This window comes from Durotheca rogersii (genome assembly GCF_024521655.1).
Source record: "Durotheca rogersii strain YMJ 92031201 chromosome Unknown GGS23scaffold_5, whole genome shotgun sequence".
NCBI classification, from domain to species: Eukaryota; Fungi; Ascomycota; class Sordariomycetes; order Xylariales; family Xylariaceae; genus Durotheca; species Durotheca rogersii.
In genome coordinates this window covers 1933547-1945010 of record NW_026251236.1, presented here as the reverse complement: position 1 = coordinate 1945010, position 11464 = coordinate 1933547, and the positions used below count along the sequence as shown (strand labels likewise).

At 55.1% G+C, this 11464-nt stretch overlaps 5 protein-coding genes across 5 annotated transcripts; 2 read left to right on the top strand and 3 right to left on the bottom strand.

The window, feature by feature from the left end:
- Positions 1-3047: 3047 nt before the first annotated feature.
- Positions 3048-3994, bottom strand: GGS23DRAFT_618505 (uncharacterized protein; the record flags this gene model as incomplete). Its single annotated transcript, XM_051520944.1, has 2 exons — positions 3048-3614; positions 3698-3994. 2 exons carry the CDS (start codon positions 3992-3994, stop codon positions 3309-3311), a joined length of 603 nt encoding a protein of 200 aa, XP_051374177.1. The 3' UTR covers positions 3048-3308.
- Positions 3995-4533: 539 nt separating this feature from the next.
- On the top strand, positions 4534-5366 carry GGS23DRAFT_603996 (Imidazoleglycerol-phosphate dehydratase-domain-containing protein; the record flags this gene model as incomplete). The annotated part of the gene is made up of 2 exons (XM_051519549.1): positions 4534-4816; positions 4954-5366. The coding sequence occupies 2 exons, from the start codon at positions 4534-4536 to the stop codon at positions 5364-5366; spliced, it is 696 nt and encodes a 231-aa protein (XP_051374176.1).
- A 457-nt stretch (positions 5367-5823) lies between these two features.
- On the bottom strand, positions 5824-7250 carry GGS23DRAFT_427716 (uncharacterized protein). Its single transcript, XM_051513826.1, has 2 exons — positions 6518-7250; positions 5824-6427 (listed from the first exon to the last, which is right to left on the bottom strand). Exons 1-2 carry the CDS (start codon positions 6964-6966, stop codon positions 6082-6084), a joined length of 795 nt encoding a protein of 264 aa, XP_051374175.1. The 5' UTR covers positions 6967-7250; the 3' UTR covers positions 5824-6081.
- A 1674-nt stretch (positions 7251-8924) lies between these two features.
- Positions 8925-9996, bottom strand: GGS23DRAFT_427777 (kinetochore component CENP-S-domain-containing protein). Its single transcript, XM_051513827.1, has 4 exons — positions 9601-9996; positions 9411-9490; positions 9200-9329; positions 8925-9116 (listed from the first exon to the last, which is right to left on the bottom strand). Exons 2-4 carry the CDS (start codon positions 9441-9443, stop codon positions 8947-8949), a joined length of 333 nt encoding a protein of 110 aa, XP_051374174.1. The 5' UTR covers positions 9444-9490; positions 9601-9996; the 3' UTR covers positions 8925-8946.
- Positions 9647-11080, top strand: GGS23DRAFT_427805 (DUF1531-domain-containing protein). Its single transcript, XM_051513828.1, has 3 exons — positions 9647-9912; positions 10001-10841; positions 10890-11080. Exon 2 carries the CDS (start codon positions 10138-10140, stop codon positions 10597-10599), a length of 462 nt encoding a protein of 153 aa, XP_051374173.1. The 5' UTR covers positions 9647-9912; positions 10001-10137; the 3' UTR covers positions 10600-10841; positions 10890-11080.
- Positions 11081-11464: the final 384 nt, after the last annotated feature.

The window sequence follows — 11464 nt, the reverse complement described above, 5'->3', positions numbered from 1 at the left end:
CTCTCCCGCTTTTCCTCTGTGAATCCCAACCCTAATCTCTTACTGGGCAGGCCGGCGGGCGAGTGGGAATAAACCCGAAAATAATAAATAAAGGAGCGAATAGGTTGAATAGGTTTAGTGAGGGTGCAGATCGGTCGGAGATCCCATCGTTATTATCGCGTTAAATTGGTGTCCCCCCCTTATTCCGCTCACTTCTGACTCCGGGGGCTCTCCCGCGTCTGCGTCTTCTGCTTCTCTTCCTTCACCGGGTCCTCATGGCATGGGCGCGGTAGCGGCTGGAACCAAATCATCGGCGCCACGCCTGTCGACGGGATGGGGCGAGAAGAGAGGGCGAGGAGAAGAAGAAGAAGAAGAAAAAGAGGGAAGGGAGGGAAAGAGGGAAACAAAGAAAGACAGATCCGGGATGCCCAGGAATAGATAGAGAGAGAGAGAGGGGACGGCTCCGTGTATTTGACACGGCTACGACGTCTGTTTGCCAGCAAGAATTTAAAATGAGAGACCTCGGAGCAGTGGACACACCCCTTGAGCATCCTCAGCATCGTTAGCTTCATCGAATCTGGGCGTGTTTATGGCGTGAACGGGCACTCGATTGCAGGCCTGTCTCTCTTTGCTAATGGGCCGCCTTCGATGTTGCTGCTCATTTCGCTTGAGTCCCTCGGACCAGGGGCCGTAGGCATAGAACCAATAAACGCGCAACTCTTGCGGCAAGGGTCCTCGGCAAGGCCACCGGCCATTGGCCCGCGAGACGGGGGTTTTGTTTCTTCACAAACAATCCCGCCGCTCTCTTCTCTCTCATGTGTGCGCACACATCTCGCATTCGAGTTACGAGGCCAGGTAGATACATATATGCATACATACACACGCACGCGGGAGGCATCAATGCTACTCTACTCTACGATGCCTTGTGTGCTCGTAGGCACCTTATCATTACACCCTTTCATCTCAACTCTCTACGAGTACCTGCCTACTACTCCTCTTCATACATGTCACCAGGGAATTCGGTAATGCATGTAGGAGTTATGTGGGAGGTAGTAAGTTAAATGTAGTATTATACCCTACTTCCCTAGCTATCATAACGTAGCACTGCTACAACCTGACCTGCGTTAGGAGTGCCACCCTCAGTCCTATCTTTATCCCTCTCCCTCGTGCTTCTGTCAGTTGGCCCCCTATTCCCACTCCCGTGCACATCCTCGGGGCCCTCTTTCCCACGCCCAAAGCTGCGTCTCGTTTTCGTTTCTCGCCGTCCTGGCCGTCAATTCATGGCAGCGCCCCCATATCTAGGTATGTATTCATATATGTATACGTATATGTATATTCTTTCTCGTCGTGCGGCAGCTCATTTTACCTGAAGCGAGCCATCGCGGGCACCAAGCAGTAGTAGCAGCACTACCTCGTAGTAAGCTCTGTGGTAGCGTCGACATCCCTCTCTCTCGTCTGTAGACAGACAGGGATGCCAAGGTTGTCCGAGAATGAATTAACGTCCCCCCCTACCTCCCCTAGAAACAAAAAAAAAACAGGTTACATGAAGTAAATAGACCTAGACAACGTCCTAAAAGCCGCACCACACACCTAAGCAGGTGGGTAGCCTACATGCCTGGGAGTTAGGTAGGTAGATAGATACCTACCTTAGGTACCTAAGATAGTCGTACTCAGCCATGTACCAACATCCATCCATCTTGATTCTCTCGCCATCAGACTAATGTAGGAACACGAAGGGATGAAGCTGGTTTCTGCAGTCCCCAGGCGTAGGCAGACTCCAGGCCCAGAGAAAGTAAGGTGCAGGACCAGTGGTATGATTTGATCCGTCCGCGTGTAGCCGCCATTTTATACGATAGCCTATGAGCGGTTGGCGATATGTGGAAGAGCTCGTATTCCGCCATCACCAGAGCTGCTCGGTTCTGCAGCCAGGCATGCGGCACTCTGTAAAGCCACGCGATTGGGATTGATTGCTCGCCCGCGGGCACTCGGGAGGCCGATAAAGGGACAATTTCTGATCGGCATCGTGTTATATCACCCGCTGTTTCACCTCTCGCACTACCACAGGTGCCTAACTCGTCTACCACGGCCTCTATCATCATAATCGTCGTCGTCGTCATCAGTTGTGGCTCTCAACGCGTTTCTTCGCTCTGCCATTGCACCCTCGCTGTTGTCGATCTCCATACTGGAGGACTGCTAATAAAAAGCCCAGGGTCCCGGGCCCGGGGGAGGACCACATGTGGGCCGTTTCAATTCCTCTACCTACCTCCTCTTATATGTGCATACAAGCATTATCGATTCATCATGTATGCACATGCTGCGGTAAAGCACAGTGCTAAAGCGCTCAGATATTCCCGACCTCATCGCCCGCGCGCATTGCGTCATGTCGGTCGGTACGAGAAAGCGTCGTCTCCGTCACTCGCATGTCCGTAAACATGAGGCTATACTCGAAACCAAACTTACTTGCAAAATTTTACAAGTCAAGCAATGAATGTACACAGCGCGCTCGGCAGAGGCGAAGACGGACCACGCCCTTGCCGTCCACGGCTCGGTCCAACTTGACAGAGGAAGCTAAAAAGAAGAGCGCGATGCCCTCGTCAGCCGCGAGATCTAGCCCAGGCTAGGGAGCATCCATGCCAGTAATTTGCTAGCACGCGTTGCAACGATGCTAGCTCCGGCGCATTATGCTATTTCTTACTTCGGCCCGCAACGTGACAATTCGTCGCCATCGTGCCCCCCCTTCCTCTGGAGCTATTCTCCATGCGGGCATCCAGGAACATGCCTCCAGTTGCGGCACGTACGTACACACATGCACAGAGCCTACTCATACATACTCATACACATCCCACGTATGTGACCTGTTCAAGTTGCACATGTGTTTAGGATATTTATGACGAGCTTCATACATAGACATATATACACAACCTCCGGGCTGCATCTCGAATTTCATGATGGTGAGTGGCGCGTGGTACAGCAAGCCGGTGGGATCGAGGCTATATTTGGCATCTACACAGGCTTTCACCTCGCACACGCTGGGCGCACACGTACCGATACGCAATAGACACAGACCTATACACGTGCGCCTACGTGCGCGTATCGGTGTGTAAACCCAGGGGTAAGGTATTTGCGCACCAGTATGTGCCAAAACAATGGCTATACGGGATAGCGCATGTATGGGTGGGGAGGGGGTATCATGAAAAGACGCTTCGACGCCATGCTTAGTGTCGTCCCTCAATATATACACATGCATGTTTTCTCGACGAGGATATCCCAGAGCAACGCCAAACCCTAACGCCATCCCTCTTATCCGCGCGCGTGCGCCGGTCGGTGTCTTAGGCAAACGAGACTCTCTTCTTCTTTGGCTTCGCGGCCTTCGTCCCTGTGGATGCCACATCTTTGATTCCGGCGCCGTCCTCGTCCCCGCCCCCATCGTTACCAGACGACTTAGTCCGCTTCCGTTTCCTCCTCAGCGAATCCTTGGTGGTGTCGAGCTTCGCCTTCCTCTCCTGTTCCTTCTTCTCCGCCTCTGCTCGCCTCGCCTCGCGGATCTCCTCCATTTGCCGGGCCTTGGCCATCTTGGACTCGATCTCGCCCTCCTTGTCGGCCTGCACAAGGGCCAAGATCGTGCTCATGCTCTCCTGTTCGCGCGCGACGCGGTGCGCAATTAGCCCCCGTAGCTGGCCAACGCGGCCGTCAATCCAGGCCCCCCAAGGAACCATACCTTGTCATCGACGAAAACCTTGCCCTTCTTCTTCCCTCTCGGTTTGGCGACGCCTATGGGTGTCACCATGTTCAATTCCGGGATGCCGAGCTCCTTCTCCGTGTAGACCTTCTTCTTTTTCTTCTTCATCAGGTCGACGAGGTTCTTCCCCCTCACCTGCTTCGTAATCGGCGTAGCTTTGCGCTTCGTTTTCGAGACGCCATTCTGAGGACCGCCTTTTGACGACTTGCTCGAGCTGACCCCCGATTTATTCGCTGCGTGCTTATTCTTTACCGTCCTCGTTCTCGATGGCGCCATCTTCTTGTGAGTAACTTGTTTTGAGATTGGATTGTGACGGGAGTGAGCAACACGACAGCACGGCAAGCTTGTACCAAAGCCCCGAGTTAGAAATCTTTTTTTTAGAGGGACAGACGTTGTTATCGATAAGCTGGGAGCTGGTACATAGCGTCCATCCTACGAGGGGAGTACATAGGCGGGTATGCGCACCCAGCGGCTATCAAGTCTTATAGTGGCTTGACCCCTTATATTGTAGTGGCTTTCTGCCCTGCAGGCGCCATATCTCTCTCTGGCTTAGCGCCTTATGGCCACTCCAGAGTAGAAAACGTGGGGCCAACCAGAGGTTGACCTCAATCGAGGAATTCACTCTGCTATGATTGGCCAATGTCCTCGATCGGCCTTTACCTGAACCGATAGTCAGACGTCGATACCTGCGAAAAAAACACAAAAGGGTAGAAGGGCGACTAGACTAACCTCTCCCCCATCTCACCTCTTCCAGCGATTCGAGATTCACACCGGTTGCTCGAAGCGTACTACGCAAAACGTCCCAAACTACTACAATGGGCAGCGGTCCCACCGCCCAAAGGTGGGCGGCGCTCTCGCGCGACACCAACGAGACCAAGATCCAGCTCGCCGTGAACCTCGATGGCGGAGACTTCCCTCCAGATACAGACGCCCGCCTGCTTGCCTCTCTTGCCGCCGCCAACGGCCACGCCAGCCAGTCTAGCAAGTCCCAGGTCATCAGCGTCAACACCGGAATCGGCTTCCTCGACCACATGCTCCACGCCCTGGCCAAGCACGCCGGCTGGAGTCTCGCGCTCGCGTGTAGCGGTGACCTCCACAGTACGTCTCCGTCCCCCCCCCTCCCTCGCACCTAGAACCCGCTCCTACGGGGGTGAGGGAGCGGGAGGGTGAAAGAGGAATCAGATAATGTCGCTCACACCTCCATAAGACGGACCCGCTGACGAAGGGTGAAAAAGTCGACGACCACCACACCGCCGAAGACTGCTGTCTCGCGCTGGGGTATGCTTTCGCGCGGGCACTGGGCAGCGCCACGGGGCTGGCGCGGTTCGGTTCGGCGTACGCGCCGCTGGACGAGGCGCTGTCGCGGGCGGTGGTGGACCTGTCGAACCGGCCGTACAGCGTCGTCGAGCTGGGGCTGCGGCGCGAGAAGATTGGCGACCTGAGCTGCGAGATGCTGCCCCATTGCCTGCAGAGCTTCGCGCAGGCTGCCCGCGTCACCCTCCACGTCGACTGCCTGCGCGGCGAGAACGACCACCACCGCGCCGAGAGCGCCTTCAAGGCCCTCGCCGTCGCCATCCGCCAGGCCACCTCCCGCATCCCCGGTCGCGAGGGCGAGGTCCCGAGTACCAAGGGCACGCTAAGCGTGTAGGCCTCGCAGGGCGGGGAGTGGACAGGCCAGGAGCCAGTGACAGATAGAAGAAGAAAACACGAAAGGCAGAAGAAGAAGAAGACCAAAGTACTCAGCATCTCCGTTACATCGTGAATCCAACGGGAGTTAACGTAGTCAGCCTCTCTTCTAGATGGATTGCTAGGTCTTAGCCCCGTCTTTCCCACCATGCTGCAAGCCATCGAGTCGAACTTGATGCTTCAACGGACCCGGCTTCATATGGCCCCGACGGCTTCGAATATATTGTCTACACACATTGCCGTACACGCATCTTATGATATATATCTGATCCAGGTAATTCAAGTAGGAAGCCGCACGACCTCTTTGTAGACTAGTTTGTGTTCCGCGCCGGATAAGTCTCGCGTGGTAAGTGAACTACATCGTGTCGAAAACATAGTTACCTCCCTATTCATTGATCCTGGCTAATTTTATCGAATAGGTCAACGGCAATACGGGAAGTAGATACAATCTCTACGCACGTGTACGCCACAGCAAGTGAGTCACAAGTGCCTAATATCATTATCATTAAAGGTTTGGATTGAAGCTTTGTTCGGCGACAATCTCGTCCAATCCTGAGTCATTATCTAGCAATAGCATATTTCCCCGCGCGAAGAGTAACGAGCGATAGTAATCTACCCGTGTTGACTCTAGGTAGACCCATAACAAGCCGATCCATCACAACCGAGCGCCTCGGCCGCTAGTAACGGAACCCAGCCGGCTGGCTGTGCGTCACGGCAGTACCGGTCTCGGGGTACGCAACCTGGCCGTCGTGTTGGTATTTATTGTAAGTCGCCGGCTCGTGACCAACGGCCGTAGTCTCGGTGTTGTAACTCTGACGCAAGTGGTCTGGATGAGTATGTTCGGGCAGACCATCCGCGTTCGTCGTTTCAACTGTCTTCCGGCGACGAAAGCGGCCGAAGAGACCCTTGCGTCTGGCATAACCGGACGTGTAGTCGTTGGCCGGGCTGGGGCCAAACCGCTGTTCCTTACGGCGGTGGCGGACGAGCACGACTTCGAGAATCGCCGAGAGGATGAAAAATAGGCTAGGTTTCCGGTTTGTTAGCTGAAATTTCAAAACAGAGGGGTGAACACGAAGTCTTCATATTATCATCCGACCCTAAGAGTGCCCTTACATTGCAACAATCGAGACGGCGAGGCAGGCAGTCTCCATCTGGCAGACCTGTCTAAAGGTTGGATGCTGGTCGTTGATTAGGTCGGCAGCTTGGCCGGTGCCGAAGACGGTATCAACCTCGCCGCGACATCTACTAGCCCCTCCGCGGTTGGCGACGGCGACGTAGATGAAGGACCCGACGAAGCAGACATCGAGCACGATGGCGATAAAGGAGGTAAAGGGGTGGCCGGCCAGACAGCACAGGAGCAGAAGACCGAGGATGGTATAGATGACCCCGATGCCCGAAATGCCCTCGACGGCACGTGCCCACGTCGGTATCGACAGACCGCGATTGCTCAACACGGCGAGGAAGTATGAAAAGATGGCGAGGACGAGGGCGGCGCAGCAGAACTGCACGCCGCGAATGAACCACTGGAGTAGCTTGAGGGCAAAACCCGATTTCGCGCCCATGTTGGAGGTTGCTGGCAGCTACGTTGCCGGTGCGAGGGTGTTTGTAAGTATGCTGTGACGGATGGTCGGATGCGGTGGAATACTACGAGAGTACTAGCTCTACGTAATAGTACCAGATCTAGACACAATCGAAACCACTGGCGACAGTGGGAGGTGTCTAAGAAGCAACGACGATGAAGATACGACAAGACTGCTTAGGTTGACGAAGGGCAACACGAGCTCCAAACAGAACTAGGGTTGCGGTAGCGAGGGGGGAAGCAGAGGATATGATATATGCAACGACGTAGTCCAACGACGTAGACGAGCAGAACGCAAGTTCTTGTGTAGGGTGTGGCGATTAACCAAGGATGCCTGATGTCGACAACCTATCTAGCACATTTGTATGCAAGCGAGAGGGTATGCAGGGAAGAAGGGACAGGAGGGAGGGGAGGGAACTCTCCGCTTATCTACACCTATCTGCGTATAAGAAGCGGGACGAAGAAGAAGAAGAGCATAGGTGGGTACCTAAGAGCATAGGTACCTAGGTAGCTGCCCGGGCTCGCCCCTAAGAGATGGGTCCCCTCACCCCGTTAGATCTGCCCGACTACCGACCTTAGCTACTGTCCGCAACCGACCAGCAGCTGCGGCCAGACAGGGGGAGAACTGTCAATGGCGACGATGACGAATGCGGCCAGCAGGCAGGCGTGTAAGGTGTGTACATACGCATTGTGCGTGCAGGCCCAGCGAGACACAAGTACCGGGTCGATCTGCCTCCGTCCTTCGCCTGGCCACCATCACGCAACGGGTGCCGGCAGGTAGCGAGAGCAGGCCGCAGCAACCCGCGCCACGGCGACGAGAGGGCGCTTGATTCGACGCAAGCCACTGCCCCGCTGGTGCCGATCTGCCGACGGTGACGTCGACGCTGACCAGGGCTCAAGGCTGTGCCGGGGATGGGGCCCGGTGATTGGACCGTAGGGAGTTCCGAGCCACCATCTGGCGTCATGGGCCTGTGGCGCTAACCCTCGCTCGCCGGTCTACCAGCCACACGACGATCCACTCTTGCATCGGCGCGATCCCCATCCATTTGGGTCGTCGTCATCATCCGCTCTATCCGTTTCCCGCCAGCAGTAGCCATTCCCGACCTGGGCCGGCGAGGTGTTGTCACCGTCAGCGTCGCAGTGTTGGTATCGAGCAGCGAGGGGAAAAAAAAGGATGACTGCATACGTTGTCCATCCACCAATATCGTAAAATAACACACACACACACACACACACACACATATATATATATACACGTAGGTATTTCAATGAAGTTAGCTAGCTACCCCTCCGGACATACGACGTAACCCCCAACCGAAGCTGTTCCTCAGCACCCCAAAATTACTAGTAAAGCGTGTGAGGGGCGTTTGACGCTCCGAAGCACGGTCAGTCGATATCTGTAGACCCCCAAGAGACAAGCCGACGTACGTAATGCTGACCCATCCCAAATCGGTAGGGTACAGCAAGAATACGATTCGGGTTATAAGATGCTTTCGTGAGTCTATGGTTAATTTCTTTATTCTGCTGTCTGATGTGACTACTGCGGACAAAGGGCATGCCTCCTGTAACACGCCATGCGTAGGCGATTACCGGGCCACAATTTCTTTTTGAGTAGCTAGCTCGGTCGTTTCCTAGCGGGTTGGTAACCCACCGTCTCACGCCATGACCGGCGACCGAGGAGGTCAAGCTAATCCGTCTTGTGAGTACAGTACACCCGGTCCTCCCCTTGTGACACCGGTAAGGAGTTCCGTAGAGATCTGCCCACGGAGCGTTTCGAGGTCCGAGAATTCCCAAGCATTGCTCTGCCCCAAGCCAACCTGCGATGGAGACCTTCCGCAAGCTTCTCTGCCTGCTAGTGGCCGGGTGAGCCAAGCCCCAGAGTCTTTTTCTTCTCTTTCTTCCCCGGTGAGAGGACAGTGAATGGCGCGAAGAAATGCCGGCTCGTGCTCGCCACGGTGCACGCTCATCTCTGGGACTTGCTCTTCGCCCTGGCGGCTTTCTGCTTGTCCACGAAATCCCTTATGATCGTGTGGAGGTCTTGGTTGCGCCTGGCGAGCAGCAGGACGTCGTCGGTTGTGATGGTGGATCGCCCCGCGTGGCGACTGAAGCTCTCCAGGTCCAACGCGACATTCTCTGGGAGAAGGGGGTGTCAATTCAAGCTACAAGCAGAGCGACGGCGAAACGGAAAACAGCGATGCCTGCCTGGCAGTACCTACCGATCTGGGCCCAAACCATCTCGGTCAAGGCCCCGATGAACTGAGGGGTGACGTTTCGGTTTCGCTTCAGCGTCTCCTCATCGACCATCTTCCCCACGGCGAACCATAACGCGGACTTGAGTCGCTGGTACTCCGCCCTGCCATGTTAGCGGATGCGGAGCCCGGTTGTGTTTACTGCCTACGGTCGGCTAGGACGGGTTGGTAGCCTTACCTCTCGGACGTCCTCGTCGGTCTCATCCGCCATGGCTGGTTCTGGGATGGCAAAGGCGCGAATATACCTAGATAAACCCCCTAAGCAGAGGGAGATGCTTTAGTTCTGTATATATGCAGATGGTTTATAGATGAGAGGGATGGATCCATGGACGGGACGCGCCTCGGTACCTACCCATGTACCTACCTACCTGTTATCCCCTGTCCCGGCACATCAGGTACCTAAGTACCTATCGGTGCGCCAAGCGCGTCGGGGGTCGTTTTTTAAAGATTGACGCCCAGTTCCAGGCTTTTGTTTCGGAGGGTAGGCGCGACGGGTGCAAAGCAAGCTTTTATTTCCGTGTGTCCACCTGATTTTATTATCTCGTCCACCTCGGCAGCGCCGCGAGCCCTTCGAACGCCCCAACATCCCGTGTCTCGCCCATGAGTTCGAGGCTCGCCCGGCTCCGCGACTACACGAGGTATACGTTTTGTGTATGTTATTGGCGGATGAGCTGATGAGGGTAAATACTACCGCCCTGCACTACCGCAGCAAAGACCTAGCTACGAAGACTCCCCGTGGTAGCTAACGCGTGCGCTCTTCACTTGTAGCCTACCCTCCGGTGCATCCGTTCCCGCATCAGTTCTAATAGCAGTCCTACGATCCAACAACCGCTCCCCGCCCGATTTAGGTCACTGCTGTCCTAAATTGTACGCACGAGGAAATACGCAAGGCCACCACCGCCATCATGTCGGAACTCATAGATCTCTTCGAGCACCTCTTCGACTCGATATCCCAGCTCTTCAACCTCCTCAAAGACCGCTTCGTCCAGAACGTTGGCGAGTCTTTCTCGTCCATGACACCGCAGCACACGATACGATTGGTCGTGATTGTTGGCGCCTACATGCTGCTCCGACCGCACATCCTCAGGTTCACGGCGAAGCGCCAGGAGAAGCAGCTCGCAGAGCAAATCGAGCGAGAAGAGCAGGCGGAGATCTCTCCCAACCAGCTCCGCGGCCAGATTGCCATACCCGAAGATAGCGACGACGAGCAACAGCCGGCCGAGGCGAGTGCCACGGACTGGGGCAAGAAGGCCCGAAAGCGGCAAAGGAACATGATCAAGAAGCTCCTGGACGCTGAGGAGAAGAGATTACAGGAGCTCCAGGAGGACGAGGAGGACAAGGATATCGAGCAGTACCTCGTTGGATAACTGTAACTTGCCTAGCACATAGACGCCGATTGCCAAGTCGCCTAATTCGACGCATCTGCCACCGGTTCCATACACGCGTGCGAGCTCTCTCGGTGCTGCGAATACGGGCCTAGAATCTAGTATCTACCATTTTCGCAGTTTCGTGGCTCGTCTGCGCTCGGGCGCCGTTGGGCGGATATGATTCGACCTCCTCTTCGTAGAGGGTTGAGGCGCGATTGTTTTCTGGAGGTTTTGTCAAAGTCGTAAGTAGGCATAATACTGTATACGAACGGCCGATCTGATCGAAAAAGAGAAGAACAGCAGGTTGCCTCGTGAAAATGGGACCAACTCTCTCCTATCCTGTCTCTCCGGCGGCCTCTTTCAGTCGTCCAGCCTTCCCGACTTTACAGCACTTTTCACTTCGTCTAGTGTCGCATATTTCGGGGAGCCGGGTTCCTTGTTCTTCGCGACATAAGAAATAGACCGAGGATGATACATGCCGACGCGTATCGCCTTGAGAAATATCCCAGTATGCAATTAAGGGCATGTCATTTCGCCGGCATCTGATCGGGGTATGCGATGACTTTTACGTCTTCAGATGACTTCTCCAGTTCTACGTCTTGTAGGCCTCATCTGACTTATGATCAACGCCCCCCTCCCACTGCGGACCTGTACACATCTCGTTCGCCCCAGATCTGAGGAGCAGCCAACCAACCATTATACAGTGTACTAGCTGCCTGCCTAAGGCAGAGGCGCTTCCGCAGTGGTATGGTACGAATATCACATATCCAACCGGCCTAAGGGCTCGTGCCGTTTGCTACAGCTCGCGACCTGTATTCTGTCCTCCCACACCGAGTTGTCACGACAGGTTCGCCGTCAACCGTTA